The sequence below is a fragment of the Acomys russatus genome, chromosome 24, assembly GCF_903995435.1.
Source record: "Acomys russatus chromosome 24, mAcoRus1.1, whole genome shotgun sequence".
Classification (NCBI taxonomy): Eukaryota; Metazoa; Chordata; class Mammalia; order Rodentia; family Muridae; genus Acomys; species Acomys russatus.
In genome coordinates, this window is record NC_067160.1 from 20,893,199 (window position 1) to 20,910,409 (window position 17,211).

Consider the following 17,211-nt stretch of genomic DNA (forward strand, 5'->3'; position numbering starts at 1 on the left):
TTTAAATTACATCAAGTAAGAAGTCCCAGACGTTTGGACATAGAGAGAGGGCAAGTAATATTGATTCCTATTGGCAACCTATGGGATATGACCAAGAATTCCCTAATGAAGATGAAGGGAAACATGAGCATCAGGCATGGTGTTCTTTGAGTCTAATGATGCTCTGCATTATGGATGTTGGATACACAATACTGATTGGTTGGTTATGAGAATATGAAGACACAAACTTGGTATGAATTTGCCCTGTCTACTCTAGAAATTTTTAGTTTATTTTAAACTATAACCACAGCAAATTCTAAGATGTTTGGTCTTACCCTCATTCCTTCAAACCGGGATAAGGCTCTTAGTGGTCTCAGAGCTCTTAATGTTCTGAGGGATTTGATGGCACCAAGTTCTGAGTAGCCCAGAGCATTTGCAGTTAAGCTAACCAATGAGACCTATACAAAAAAAGAGCATACAACTGATTAAAAGTTATAGATAAGAGTCTACACAATTCAATCTTGCAATATGCTACAAACAAGAAGTTCCCAAACTTGGTTCAGTTTCCATATCACCCAGGAACTGTTGAGAACATTGTCATTTTCTGTTTTTCCCTCTACATCCAGCCCCCCTCCCCATTTATATGTCTGTTTGTTTTCTAATGAGAGGAAGAAAAGATGTGGATTTGGTGGGTGAAGAGGTGGGGGGAACCTGAGAGGAGTTGGAGGAGTGTGATCAGAATACTATACATAGTAAGTCTATTTTTAACTAAACACACACACACACACACACACACACACACACACACACACACACACACACACAAACATTGAAATCTGGCAGGGTTTGATTTAGTAAGTTTGGGGAAAGACATGAGAATTTACATTTTTCTAAGTTTTCTGGAAAAAGCAACATTGTTGATTCATGAGTCACATTTTGAGAATTATATTAATTAGAGAAAATAAAATTAGTGAATATAAAATAAAAGTAGAAATTTTAGTATAACTAAAGAATTTTAAGGTTATTATTCTCTTTATTTTTTATACAGATCTCTAGTGCTATTGGTAAAAATTGTAAAATTGCAGCTGGAAAAAATCTGTTGTAGGCATCATTAAAATATATGATTACCTTTGGGAACTGTACATACCACATGAACTCAGAAATTATATCTTGTTCTAAAGCACACCAAAATTTGAAAATTAGATAAATAGAAATAAATACATAATGTGGTTTAAATGATGGTGATAATAAGTATTTTAAAATGTTTCTCAGAAAAATAACAGAAATAAATAAAATTTCTTTAACAAAATCTTGGTTTTTTTACAAATAATTTTGCATGTGTATTCTGAATTTAAGGGGGGAAATGAGGTACAAAATTCATGTAGGCAGTTTTGGACTTTGTAAGTTTTCTCTTCATAGATAACTGAGGAACAAACTGTCTGAATTATCATGAACTGTGAAGGTTGTCTGAATGTAAAACAGGAGGGCCTACAGTGTTTGCACTCTCTGAAGACAGGACCCGAAGGAGAGGTGTACATTAAGGGATGGAAAAAAGTTAGACAAATGAAAAATGCTCTGAACTGGGGCAGATAAACCATTAGATACCAAAAGAGTTAAAGAAGTGGTAAGCCATAACACTGTCAGTAGGTTGTTTTGCTATAGGTGAAAAGGAGATACATTTTGGGTCTTTCTTGGACACCATAATTTTCTGTGTTTTTGTTATTTTGCATTTTCAATAAACCCCTTTCTGTTTTAGCATTTACACCGTCACCAGCTTCTCTCAATAACACAGTTAGCTTGTCTCGTATCTTCCTTGTACATAATTCTTCAGTGTCTTCCTCTCTATTAAACCCATACATTCATATTTCTTTGGATGACATCATGGGTTCCTTAAGTGGTTGTGTAACTTGTCTTTCTTCCTTTGTCCTCCATTTAGAAACTTTTGCATCCTATTCCGTGCACTCTGTGCTCACCCTACTTCTTGGCTTGGCTTCAGAGTTGACACATGTGAGTGTCCATCCCTGCACGGCGCTGACTGGCATTCTCATCACTCAAACTCTGGTCCACTCTACTCTCAAGAAACCTTTCCTTAAGGGAAGCAATTAAGCTTCTTTGGGACCAGAGAAGTGGCGTTTCTACTATAGCTCCATAAGAAAACAGATGATCTGAAGCGTATTGGATTTAAAACAAAATATCAACCAGTTTAACATACAACCATGAGTGTATTCACAAATCCAAAATAGTAGGTATCAGATTATATTAGATAATGTGAATTCAGGTGGCAAGAAAATTTTATTTTTTAGTTTCTTTATGTTTAACTAATATGGATTAAAAACTTATACTTGTTTATACACTATGCTGTCACCAAGCTACTGTTCTGTCACAATTTTACAATTACATCCAAAAAAGTGAGGAGCATGGAGAATGGTGTCTTTTTTTTTTTTTTTTTCCTAGACAGGGCTTCTCTTTGTAACCTCAGGAACTCACTATGTAGACTAGGCTGACCTCCAACTCAGAAATACACCTGTCTCTGTCTCTCAAGGGGTGAGATTAAAGGCATGCACCACTACTGCCCATCAAAAATGGTGTCTTATACAAGCTATTATATAAAAGAAAGAGTGATGGCATATTAGGCACACTTGTTTTGTTGTTTGTAATGGTCAAACAGATAAACATGTGGCTTTAATTTTTGTTCAGTGTCTTTCTGCATTTCAAGAAGGTTTTCAATGTAATTCTACACGTCCCCTTTGCATGTTACATTTCGGAGTAATTTACCATATTAAATTATGTTAAACATTCCTATATTCTGATATTCCATCTTAATATCTTTAAACACAAATACAACTTGATAAATCCTTAAAAGTTAGCCTAGCCGATTTGTTTTTAACCACAGATAAATCCAGTGGACCTTTCAAATCTACATGCAGTTAATATTCTGTGTATGGGACAAATATTTTTATGCAGCCTCAAGTGCTGACACATTAGTACTGCCAAAACTGTGGCTTTATGAAATATGAGAATTAAAAATAAAGTTGGAAAACAATCTTAACTTTAGCAAAGCTCAGAATTTCATATACTGACTTGAATATTATTTTCAAACTAAGTCACTAAACAAAAGGCGGCACTGAAATCGACAAAGCGTGTCTCAGGTATACTTCCACTGGAGAGGATGAAAACAGCATTTGTAATTGGACTAAAGCAGTGTTTCCCCATGTGCCTGCTTTGTGTCATTGGCCACAGCCAGGACCAGCGGTAACCATCACCTGTCAAAGTCTAAAAGAGTAAAACTGCGGAGTACTCACATCCACGATCAGGAAGTCTAACCAGCACCAGGCATTGGTGAAATACATTTGGAAGCCATATGCGACCCACTTTAGAAGCATCTCCAGGATGAATATGTAAGTGAAAACCTTGTCGGCATATTCTAACATGGTCTTGATCGTCTTTCGCTGCTCGATATATATGTCTTCAAAGGCCTAAACGTGAAAACATGGTATGGAATTTCATTGTCATGAACATTTCTACTTTATGTATTGGGAAGAGATGATGCAAGCTTCTTTAGTCAGGGACAGGAGGGTCATCACGCTGCCCTGCCTTCATAGTTATCTGCACATTTGGGGAGCACCTGGGTGCTGTAGCCTACCAAGAGATTCACACAATATTAAAATCTGGCGATTGAGACTATCGCCAATGAGCTTAAGATGTGTGAGAGAAGGCCAGATGTTTCTTTCTTTCTTTCTTTTTCTTTTTTTTTAAAGACACTTAACACTTTATTGGGTGCTTACTCAAGCAAGAGGTGAAGTGTCAATTAGGTGTAGCTTAGAATCCAGAGTCACTCTCAGGGATGTGTGACAAGGGGGCCTCCTGAGCCTGGGAAAGGGAAAAAACATCATCCCCTCACTTTGCAGAGCACTTTTGGGTGTGCCATTCTGCAGCTCTTAGGAAAAAAGGGTGTGGTCATTGCCCCTGGGTCTTCTGGGATGAAAAGACCATTTAAGACAATACTTTTTTTTTTTTTTTTTTTTTTTTTTTTTTTTTTTTTACAGGAAACATTAACTGTGTCTGGTGGCCTAGATAAAGGAACTAAGGAAATTTTCAAGAACGAGGGAATCCCGGCTCAGCACAAGTGTTTTGAAGCTTAGCATGCCACTGAAGGAGGATGCCCCAGAAACCAGCTTCCGTGTGAGCATGCACTTGTGTTTAGGTGAGCCATGACTGAGTGTACCGGGGAACCAAGAGCTATTATAGCAAGGTCATACCCTGGCGAGGGCTCAGTTCCTCTCTCACTCGAGTTGATGGCAGGATGCAGGGCTCAGTGAAATCAGAAGTGGACTTACCACCGGCTTCCAGAAGCAATGTAGTCATTGTCCTAATGAAATTTACTCACAAACCCTTTCGGCAAATTAAAAAGTAAAGGAAACACAACTAACTACCTTCACATCACAGAATGGGAAAAAAAAAATCGGTCTCCCTCTTTCCGTTATATTAATGAGTATTTTGTTAAATTACTCATTCCTTTAAAAGAAATCAGATGCAAACTAGGTTTGCAATGCTTTTAAAAACTGAGCTGACTACTCATCGTTCAGTGTGGCTGGCAAGCGATTGGTGCGAGGGAGTCAGGTGACTTCTTCCAGGAAGAGGCTTCTATTGGCAACTGCACATTCTATTTGCTTAGTCATTCTCAAGAAGCGCCACTTACCTTTCTCACTGCCAGCAGGTGCATTGCACAGAAACTAAAATCTATTTCTTAAATAACAAGACAATTGCACTTATATTGTACTATATGGATAAAATTTAGTTGTTACTATGAAATATGATAACCGACCTGAGAATAAGAGAATAAAGTTCATTATACAAAAATAAAGAACTGCCACCGGTGACTAAAAGTCAGAGATTCTCTTTGAAATATTATGAGAACACACACTGTCTGTGTGAGGTCCTATCTGGCTCCTGCAGGTATAGCGCGCTTGAGGTCCCTTCCACACACATCCTTCACTTTTCCCAACAGGCTACTTGACAAATTGATAAAGTGAAGTTCGGCAGAGGAAAGAGGGAAAGGATGCACAGCGTCACCTACCAGAGCACCAGGGGAAAAGGATGCGCAGCGCCCCCTACCGGAGCACCAGGGGAAAGGATGCGCAGCGCCCCCTACCAGAGCACCAGGGGAAAGCATGCGCAGCGCCACCTACCAGAGCACCAGGGGGAAAGGATGCGCAGCGCCCCCTACCATAGCACCAGGGGAAAAGATGCGCAGCGCCACCTACCAGAGCACCAGGGGAAAGCATGCGCAGCGCCACCTACCAGAGCACCAGGGGGAAAGGATGCGCAGCGCCCCCTACCATAGCACCAGGGGAAAAGATGCGCAGCGCCACCTACCAGAGCACCGCTGCTGAGTAGAATCATGAAGACTATGAAGGTTTCAAACCAGTTGTGCTCTACTATCTTGTAGCACGTTTTTCTCAAGTTCCACCAGAGTTTGCCTTTGCCTTCTTCTATGCTTATCTGACAGCACTTGAACTTTCTCACACAGTCTAAAATACGTGAGAGCGGATGAAGAAAAGGTCACCAGTTAGTCTCCGTGCATCGTTGTGAAGGTGGGACATGCACCCACATCATCACTTCATAGTGCAGTGTAAACAACTTCATTTTAAAGATGGCTCTACTTGCATAAAATAATACCAACAGCACAGTTTTAAAAAATAATTTGTTAAATGATCATTTATTTTTATGTATGTATAGCTGTAACATAATACGTCATAAACCACACACATAAAGAAAAACAAAGCAAAAGCCACAGCTTATGTTTCTGTTCTGCACTTATCCCATGGGCAAACCCTACTACTCTATGTAAATATGACATATGTTTGAATTCTGAGTAGTCGCTTCATGGCATAATATAACTTAACCATTTCACCATAAGGTTTCACTATGCTTCTCTCCATGAGATTATGGGAATTTATGTACATGTTCACTATTACTGAAATATTGGGTTATTTTTTCTGATCATTATCAGCAATAATGCAATGAGCACCTGTATGTACTTTGTGAGGTACTAGGTAAAAGGCTTCTCAGTAAATATTTATTGAATAGCTGTTGTATTCAAAACTTATACTTGGAAAACCATAATAAGATTATGTATGTAAAACAGTCTTGTCCTTGGGGAATGCACATTTTTTGTGGGAATGAATTTTCAACAAGTTTTACATTCCCAGAAACCACCAATTATCATAAGGCAAAGTCTTATAAAGTCTCATCAATAAAGGTGAATATCTGAGTTTTATGAAAGAAAGTGGATTTGTGGCTAGATCTTGCAAGCTGTGTAAGAGTCCTCAATAGTTCCTGCCTCAGAAATATCTCAGTCAGATATACTGGGCCAGAAGGCTGAAGAGGATGCTCCAAGGTTATGGAGAGTATGGATGACTCTCCAGGAACTCACTCTCCTCTCTCTCTCTCTCTCTCTCTCTCTCTCTCTCTCTCTCTCTCTCTCTCTCTCTGTCTCTCTCTCTCCCTCCCCCTGCCCCCTCTAATTTGGAAACTGCTAGCCTGCACTTCCTGTTTACTCAGGTACTTAATTTTACTCCTTCTCAGGTCTCTGATGGGGTTGAAGACCAAATAGTTTAGTATCACAATTAAGCTTAGCTGTTTAGGGATTAAGATATTTTTAGGTCTATATAGATGTTTTAAGTTGATAGTGATGACATATGATAGATATTGAATTACATTCAGAATTTTAGACACACCAAGATAGGAAAAATGTTTTCTTCAAGGTTGTCAAATACAAACATCCAAAACACTATGAATGTAACGTGAATATAATTCGTGATTGTTCTCCGATTCTTCTTGCTGTGTGTAGTTTTTATACATATGTAATAATATAAATGTATATGTAAAACAGAAATAAAAAAGAAAAAACGAGTCCTACTAATAACTTGAAGTTATAAGAACCAGCTAACAAACACAAATAAAAATTAATGACAGGAAAGTCTGAGCATTTTGCTCAAGGCATTAGCTCAAGGTTGTTAGCCAAGCCCAGGGGAGCAGCTTAGAGCTGAGGGTTTCATATGGTTTGGTATTCATCCCTATTTTTACAGGATATAACTAACCCTCATCTGAAATGACATAATTTCAGTTTTCTTTGGAGAATCTTTTTAAGAGTATAGGATGGCAAAGGCCCCATATAAAAGTATCTATATTTCAGCCTTCTTATATCTTTCATCTTTGTTCAAACTTTATAAAAATATTGACCTTGATTGATTCTAGAAATTATTATTCAAGGTCAGATTGAAATGTACATTTATCAATTAGTACACAAAGTACGGCCACTCAGTAAGTGACAGATTGTTTCCTTGCTCTTTTTAGTTGCTTATCTCTTCCTTTACACTTTAAAACCTTAACATGTATTGGATGGCAAGAAGAGTCCATTGTGAGGGTTAGGATTTTGTCAACACAAATTCAGGTCATCTGGGAAGAGGAAACCACAAGTGTGAAAATGTTTCTATCTGATTGGTGCATACACAAATCTGTGGGGCATTTTCTTGATTAATGATTGATGAGAGGGATCTCAGTCCACAAACATGGTGCTACCTTTTGGTAATGGTCATGTGTTGTTTAAGAAAGCAAGGAGATCTTTTCTCAGTCTGTAGGCTGTCGCTTTGTTCTCTTGACAGTGTCTCCTGCCTTACAGAAGCTTCTCAGCCTCATGAGGTCCCATTTATTAATTGTTGACACTAAGGCTTGGGCTGTTGGTGTTCTGTTCAGGAAGTTGTCTTCTGTGCCAATGTGTTCCAGGCTCTTCCCCACTTTTTCTTCTAACTGACTTAGTGTCTCTGGTTTTATGTTGAGGTCTTTGATCCACTTGGATTTGAGTTTTGTGCCAACCCTACATCTGACAAAGGTCTAATATCCAAAATATATAAAGAACTCAATAAATTAAACACCACCAAACCAAATAACCCAATTGAGAAATGGGGCTTGGAATTAAACAGAGAATTCTCAATAGAGGAATATCAAATGGCTAAGAAAGCAAGGAGAGCAAGCGAGTAAGCTGCATTTCCCCATGACCTCTTCTTTAGTCCTTGCCTCTAGGTTCCTGACTTGACTTCCTGCCCTGACCTCTTTCATAGTGGACTGTGACATAGAAATGTAAGCTCAATGAACCTTTTCCTCCCCAGTTCCCTTTTGGTCAGAATGTTTTATCACAGCAACCAAAAGCGAATTAATATACCAACTAGCAGCATATCTTAGAAGTGATCAGTACTTCAAAAGCAAAGGATCTAGTTGCATAAATAAAACCTACAGCCAGAAAGGTTGCCTTTGTTTTGAGAGTTAAAACAAAGCAAATAAAACAAAAGTTGTTAGATAAATAGGTATTGGTGGTCAGAGATGGTTAGACGGTAGGTAGAGAGACAGAGAGAGGTGACAAGAAAGATGGAGGCACAAGAGAAGAAAGCTGCTGACACAACCCCACCGTTTGCTGACCTTCTGTGAAACAGGCTTCTGGCTCAAGGGATTCTTCTGGTTCAGCCTCTGGCTGCTCTCCTTCCGCCGGAGCGCCTATATCAACTGTACTGCCTTCAGACGAACTAGTTGCATTCAGTTTCTGAAAACCAATCCCACAGAAAAGCTTTTAAACACATTCTCCAATCCAAGCATAAAGATTCCTAAGGTGTGCCCCCCAGTCTTCTGTATACATTCTCTTCATCTGTAATTTAAGAATAACTTAAATATAATGCCAATCTGCTTTGGGAGAGGTGGGGGGGTCACAAGATTAGATATAGGATTGTGGAATCTCTCTCTTTTTCTCTTTAGAGTGCTTGCAACTTCAATAGCTTTTGCTTTGGCCCATCTTTAGGGTTTCTGAAATAGAATTCTATTCTACAGAAGGCTTATGCAAGCTGCCAGCCATCTGGTCACTGGGATCTCACTTGAGTAAATTCACTTGTAAATGCTATAGCTTGTTTTATTCTAAAATTGTGACCCGACCAACAAAAGCTGCACAAGTGTATTTTCATGTCAAATGTAGAAAAGGTTTGGTCAAATGCACACAAACAGCAACAATCTAAATTTATCCACTTTTCCTTGACATGAAAACATAGACTACTGGTTATTATTAAAGACATTCTATAACTTTCTATTTTTGGAAAAGAGCAGCCCATTGTTAGCTAGGCAGCAAGAGCAGGTATCTCGCATTCTCTTTGGCCAATGCACTCCTGGGTTTCACTGTGCATTTGGAAACTACCTGTCACTTGGCACTCTTGCCTGTCCTCTTAGAAACGGCAGAAATAGATCATTGCATGTCATTTTTGTTTCCTTTGGGTTAAATCAAAATCATCCAAAGAAAACTATAGCAGAAAGAAGTTGTCTCAAATGTTTACATGCATACACTTTTATTCTGGTCAGTCTATTCTTGGGACCGGTATAAAGGTTGAAGTCCCAGTTTTAAACCTTATCTTAAAATGCCACAGGCATGGTGTGGAGCCAGGTGTGAGTGCCACATGGAACCAGAGTAGTTTAGGCCACAGCATTCTCGAACCTGTTACAATGTTATTACCATTAGTGCATAACATTAGAAGATGGCTGAGCTTAAAGAGCTCCTTTACCAAGAGGATGAAGGAAGCACATGATAAAATGACCACTGTCACATGGAACACTGGAATCAATGGATGCTAGAATTTATACTGGAAAGATTCTACTCATAGTTTGGATAAGAATTTTATGGATTTTTTTCTCTAATAAGATGATTCCTTTATATTATGAAAATAACTGTTTTTAATGAAGTGTTGAATTAGCATGTTTTTAGTTCATATGAAGAAAATATTATTTAAGAATGTATGAAATTAATGTCTTATCTACTTTAACAATAATACATGCAAAAAATTATATGCTTCTGTTTTCTACAAATTAGGTTTGGGATTATTTTAAATTTTACCTAAAAAATGATTAAAAGCTATAAGTTGATTTTCTTTTTTACTTAAATTTTTATGACTCTGGGCAGATAGTAATATCTTTGCCATTAAAATTTAAATATATTTTGTTCTTTGATGCAACAGCGAAATAAAATATATTAAAAACATTCCAAATTTTTACTCTTTTTCTAATTTTATAATCTTACTTTTAGGTCTGACTCTTTCTTACATATGTTTGCTTGGGTTTCTCATCACTTGGAGAGATCTGTTTGCAGTCCAGGCTTTATTATCCATAAGATTTGAAACAAACACAGCACAGGTAACCAGACACACTTAACTTCATTGACGTCTGATTTCACTATACACAGTAAAAATGGAAAATATTCCTTTTAATAATGAGAAAAACACTGGAAACACAGAGTGGAGCTCCCAGTGTATAATTGTGGGTCCTTCCTTACGTCCATGTGCTCAGTCTGGTGCTGGTCAATGGCTGTATCAGCATATACATTAGCATGAAGGTTGATTTGCCTGTCAACTTGACAGGTTCTATAGTCACATAGGAGACACACCTCTGAGCTTATCTGTGAATACATTTCTAGACCGAATTAACTGAGATAGGAAGATCCACCTCAAAGGTGAGCAGCACTGTCCCATGGGTTGGGGTCTTTACATAAATACAAGGAGAAGGTGAGCTGAAAGGCAGCAGTCATTGTTCTGTGTTTTTTGGCCATGGAAGCTATGTGGCCAGATGCTTCACACACTCCTGCTATTGTACCTCCTCCTTCCAATGGACTCTGTCCTCAAACTCTGAGCTGCAATACATCCACACTTCCTTGTGAGTATTTTGTCACATCAATAGGAAAATTAACTAATACAATTTGTAGCAGGTGTGTAGTGGGTAGTAAATATTATTTAAGAATGAATGGATGGGTGGATATAGAAATGAAGGGCGTCATAACAAGAGTGAAGTCTGCGTACTCTATCATTAGGAGAAATCACCACATAAAATGTCAACCTTGGTTCACGTTTATCAAACTTTTTCATAGGATCCACGAAACACCGGCTACCATGCCAACTGTCACACATCTAGGCTCCCAATACATTAATCGATGTCATAAAGACCTGTGTCACCAGTACCCATTCAGTTTTTCACAATTTTACCACCCTTGTCTTTCCTCCCTTGTATGAGTCCCCCCAGTTCCTAATTTCTTCCATTCCATCATTTCTTTGGCTCATGTATTCACCACTCTACATGATTTATCATTCAGTTTTGACCTTCAGTGAAGCATAGGCTAAAATATTTCAGAAAGAGAGATGGAAGTCTTGTCAACACGCTTGGGGTCGCAAATAGTATGGGTGTGGCAATAACCAATACCGTTCCACCCTTGGAGCTCACTCTGAAGTCTCCATCTGCTTTTCACTGAATGAACAAGTCATGAAGACAATCACTTGCCTTCAATCACTTGTTGAAACTAAAGAACTATTAGAAAAGTGACATTTTACTCTATTCAGAGTTCAAAGGGTCCCAATCTAAAGGCAAATTCTCTTGATGTGCTTTTTATCCTTTTGGAAAATATTTACAGGAGTTATCTGTGAAAAATTTATTCAAGGCCCTTCTGTGTTTTCTCTCTTTCAAATCATTGTGAAATAGAAGATACACAACTCCTTTTCATTATAATGAGGCACCTTAGTACCTGTAAGAAGCAACTGTAGAATTTTTCAATGAACTTCAACAGTCAGGTTATTAATTTTACACAAAGTGAAACTTAAAATGTATTTTTGTTCCTAGAATATGCCCATCACTAGTTTTAACTTTGGGTATGGGGTGGGGCGGGGCAGAAGACTGTGCTGTTGTCATTAGCATATTCCGTCCACTGATTACAGATGCGACCTTGAGCTCTGTTTATGGACTTCAGCATCTAAGGACTTCTTCTGCTTCTTCCATATTCAAAGAGATATAATTAATTGCAGACTACCAAGATTCCTCAGAGACCCAGGGGTGTTAGAATGACGATCAACAAGTCTTGAAATTGGGAGTGCTGTCTGAAAACCAGGCTGCCAAGAATTGATAATTAAGAAGACTTTGCAAGGTCAGCTATAAGGAAATTGACTATTGAATCAGTTTTTATGCTGTGTTGTTTTAAATTTATTTCCCTTCTTTTTATACTAAGTATGTAGATCTGCTGTTCCAGGGTGAATGGGACCCCCGAAGGAGCAGGTGTACTCTCAACTTTCTCAAGCTTAGTGTCTCCACGTGCGTCGGTATGTGTACTTACATTTGCCATTTTAATTTACTACAAGAAAGACCGCACTGCGAGATGAGGCATCACACCACTACCAGTGGGCTTACTCACCTTGTCAATGTCAGAGTTAATGAGCGGCTAGCCCTAGACTTTTTGTACTCTATTCTTCTACAGTGTTCTGGGAAATTTTTTCTGTTGACTCACAAATAAACTCAACCTTAATTAATCTGAAACGTTTAGTACACTGAATATATGATTCAACACTATAGGTTTAAGATAGTGTTTATGATACTGGTGATTTCTATGATCATAAGAACCACAGTGTCAATTTAAATCATATTCACAATTCCTATATGTGTTAATGTTGTAGGAGAAAATATCCATTGTAATATTTCATGAATAAAAACCTTATATAAATCATATTCAAGATATACAACAAAAATAATGAATATTAAAAACTTTCTTCATATCAAGTCAATGATTTTGTTGAATAAGGGTTCAATGTCATCATTTTAATAAAATATGTGGGTTAAAATATATTAAAAATCCCAGGAAATAAAATAAATTAAGAAGATAAAAATAATCCACTTCAGAGGCATTCCTAGTTATGATGCACCTGACCACAATGCCAAGTTTCCACTTAGAGCTGTCACGTGTATATTATAATGGGTAACTCATGGAGAAGTTTCCATTACAAGCTATCTGGTAGTGCCCCTGTCTGATCATTACACACTGCAAAGTGCTGCAAAGTAAGAATGCAAATTATGAATGGGCTGCACATAGACACAGTCTGATGAGTTCTGTATTTCCCTTTGGGAATATTGAAATGTTTAAATTCCCTTATGAGGGAATAGATTGGTAGAATGATACTGTTAGATAGCATTTGCTTCATTAGACATGAATAAGATACAGGTGCATGAAAAGGTTATGTAATAATACACAAGGTTGGGATAATAGAAAGATTATATAAGAGTAGTCATTAGAGGGGTGCTATATAAACCAGTATCAATCATAATCAGAAATATAAAACATGTTTGGGTAAAAGCCACATTTGATGAACTCTTCATATCAATGATGTTATTGTTCAGTAGGTATCCAAAAATTGTATAAGCTGAGCAGGAAAGAGTCATGTCTCACTTAGGATTTAATAAATACCAAATGCTCTACTACTTTACTTCCTGTTTTAGGGGGGGGGTGTATATGTGTGTTGTACGTACATGTTCATGTAGACATGTGCATATGTACATGTTAGTGTGTGTGCATGTGTGTGTTAGTGTCCGTATGTGTGTGTATGTAAAGGTGAGGGGTTGATATTTACGTTCCCCCATTGCTCTCTACTTATTTTTTGAGTCAAGGTCTCCGACTTGACCTGGGACTCAATAATTTGGAGAGGCTGAGTAGCAAGAAAGCACCAAAAGTCTTGCCATCTTTATCTCACCCATATCCAGGGTTACAGATGCTCACTGTGTCCCTGGCTTTCACCTGAGCTCTGGAGATCCAAACGCTCATCCTTCTGCCTGCACAGCAGGCATTTTACCAGCTGAGCTATTGCTCCAGGTCCTACTATTTCATGTTTTAATTGTAAAGATTATATTTTCAACTTGTATTTTCTATATTAACAATAAATTATTATAAAACTGTTGTGTGTTAAACTAATAACCCTTTATAATATAAATAATGTTTTTTTTTCTTTTCTCCTCTCCTCCCAGAATATAATTAATGTTAAATATGATTAAGTCCTGGTTGGAGGAAAGTTTGGAAAACTGTATTTCACATTGTTTTTATGTGAACATTTGTTCATTATCATGAATTTTAGCTACTTAAAAAAATGTAATTAGTGTTTTTCAAAATTTTATAATAAAATATGTTCTAACTTAATTTATTACTAATAACAATACAATAAGATTTCAAAAACACAATTAATTACTTCAAATGCAGATGAAATCAAGTATCCCATGTTGTATTGCTTTGGTCTCAAAAAATGGCAATTGTTTATTCCTGGAGCCTTATGCTAGCACTGAAAGTATATGCTAAAGGTTATTTTCTGCAACATCAGACGATATAGTCTGGTTTAGTGATGGGCTCTCATCTACGGGGACACATTAACATTCAAAAGCAAGTGTTGATATTAACCTTTTCAATTAGAAAGGTGACAAAAACAAAAAAAAAATATTCATTATGGTGATTTACCCAGAAAGCCACTTTATTATTTATGGTAGATATTTTATTACAAACTTCAAACCATAGATAACATACTTAAATATCTTTCTTGGACTTAGAAAAAGGATTTACATTGTGATGCCCTACTCTCAGTAGGTTACCAATGTGTCTAACCCATTTTGGTCTGATATTGCAGATATGTAGAACGTTTCTTTTGCTTTTTCACTACCCTACTGAAAATCTTTCCCATGAGACTTACTTGTTTCATTACAAAAATCACGAGTGATACCATCACCACCAATGCGTGCTCAGATCTGATCTACATACTTTTGGATCCTTCGTGCTTTCCATATTGGAATTTAGTACGTTATATTAGGGTTGAGCTATATTTCTAAAAGCAACTGTAAAAGACTTTTCAAAAAAGAAACTGAAAATTGTAAGAATCAGTTGTTGCTTGATCTGTATTTCAACATGTTTACTCTTGAGATGCTGCCTCACTGCTTCAAAAGGTTGTGTGCCTGACTGTCATTTCTTCCAAGCGCCTTTCCCTAAAGGAATTGGAAAATGGAATATTCAGAGACCAAGGGACCCTAACAATAATGAAGAATTAGTATATGAGAAGAGAGGAACCTGTGTCATAGATATTTTATACACTATTCTTCTGATATATAAGTTCTCACTTCTCAAAAATAAGGGATATTAGCAATGTTTTAATAATGTTATATTTCTTTCCTTCAAAAAAGCTTAACATGCTTTTAATATGACTTATTTTATAGTTTTCTTGTCACTAATTCTAAGGGATAAAGTATTTTATTAACATGTCTACAGAAGTGATAAGACTGGAAGAAGTGATTTGGTTTAAATATTTGTGCACAGAATTGTGAATTCAGTGTTAGATAGTGAAAGTAAAAAGAGCACACAGACTAGTTACACACAATATGGGGGCTCTTTCATTTAAAAATCAACAAAGAGACAAGTTCTTGCTGTGATTTTTTTCTTTTTCTTCTGTGATCTTTCTATGAAGGTGTTTAGGAGCAGGATGTTTGTAAGTACTATGTCATGAGCGAAAATTGACAGGTGCTGTGGAGAAGGGAGGACAAAAAATAAAGCCACCATGAGTAAAGAAGATGAGGACTATGGACTTCAGATCTATTTTCTGAATGAGCACATCATATAAAAATAGGTAGAAGTCCCTTTCCTTTTTATTTTTACTTTTGGAGTACGAGTACACTTATTTCCTTTTCTTTCCTTCTAGGAATTTTAAGAGTAAATATAAACAGAATCTCCAAGAGAATCATTCTAAAAGCAAAGGCTTTTGGTCAATTGCTATATAAAGCATTGCCCTTTTCCCTAAATGAAGTGGATGAAAATTATACCCTTGCTGCCAGCAGCAAAATGCAAACACTCCATTCATTTACATTATTATCACATTGTAAATCGGTTGGGAAGTTTGCATGTGGATGAGGGATTGCTTTAATTTGCATATTACACTTCAGACACTGAGCAAAATATATTACCAACAAAGCACATTTACTGGGGATGTATTTGAAAAGTACTAGAAAAAAACAAATACAAAAACAAAGAGGCAGAGGACAGAAGCTTTTCTTCAGTGCATTTTAGAAAGCACCTACAATCCTCTTCTGGGCCGTTAGCATGTTCCAAATTTGTGACTCTAAGTGGAAGTTATAAAATCTGCAAAGGCATGCACTTTCACTCTTAAATGAGTATATACTTTCTATTCAACTCTATATAAATAAACTAGCAACTAAATTAATTTCCCTTAAAACAAAAGAAAAAAAGTTGGGGTTGTCAGCCTTGCCTGACCATGCTTTATATGACCCAACCTAGGAGCAGCTGTGCATGTTCTTATTGTACTGCCAATGGATGGGCAAGGGACGTAGCTGAGTAACATGCAGGCCAGTCAAGTCATTTAGACACTGATTATATTTATATATGCACAACTTGCTTGGGTAACCTGGGTAAAAGTGGTGGCTTGAGCCTCTGGCTGCTTAAAAAACACCAGGGTGGCATTCTTGATGGCACCAGCTTGGTCTCACCCCTGTGAGAAGTAAGAATGGTCAGTAGTGAAGGTCACTGTATATTATACTACAAAATTTCTCTTTGAAAGATTATTGATCTAGCATGGATTCAACATTATTCAAAAAGTTAAGAAGAGGAACAGGCATTCACAACTCATAACAGAAATTGCATTAAATATAATCAAAATAGCAGAGAAGTTAAAGCCCCCAGAGTTAGGGCATGAATTTTAAATAATATATTCAAGGCACTCCAGAAAGCTGATAAAGAACCAAGTGAATTTGGAGAAGACACAAAAGAGCACTTAATTCTAACAACTGCACAACCGCTGAGTCTATCCAATTATCTACCCTTCAAGAAGAAATTGATTTAGACATTGAAAAATAGACGGTGCCTCGTTGTCCCCTTTAACTCAGTTAGTTACAAAATACAGCATAAGCATTCATTGATGTTCATAGTCATCTCATAAGTCAAAGAACATGTGATGAAGACACTGAGTGGGCCAGTTCAGAATCTGCATTCAATAACAAATGGAGGCTTTTCTGTGTCATCAGGCTGACCATACTCAATTGGGTTGGACAAGTATTTAGCACTATTCTCTATCACCAACCTCTCTTTCTTAAAGAAAGGAAGGAAGGAAGGAAGGAAGGAAGAAAGAAAGAAAGAAAGAAAGAAAGAAAGAAAGAAAGAAAACAACTTTAGGAAACACAAAACTAAATATCACCAATTCAAGGTCCAAGTCAACTTTAGCACAAATTAATAGATTTGGCAGAACTAAATACTATCAGACAAGAATATAATAAAATAAGAATAAGAACCATTTTCCTATTAGTTATCATTTAGTACACACTGAAACCATTATTGTAGTGAAATATAAAGAAGAAAGT

General features: G+C 37.1%; 1 protein-coding gene across 1 annotated transcript in view; it reads right to left on the reverse strand.

The window, feature by feature from the left end:
- The window catches only part of Scn2a (sodium voltage-gated channel alpha subunit 2), a 72,713-nt gene that overhangs the window by 16,430 nt on the left and 39,072 nt on the right, over positions 1 to 17,211 (reverse strand). The window contains 4 exon segments of the mRNA XM_051167151.1: positions 315 to 437; positions 3,282 to 3,455; positions 5,356 to 5,510; positions 8,458 to 8,578. Of these exon segments, the coding sequence (XP_051023108.1) occupies positions 315 to 437; positions 3,282 to 3,455; positions 5,356 to 5,510; positions 8,458 to 8,578 (573 nt within the window).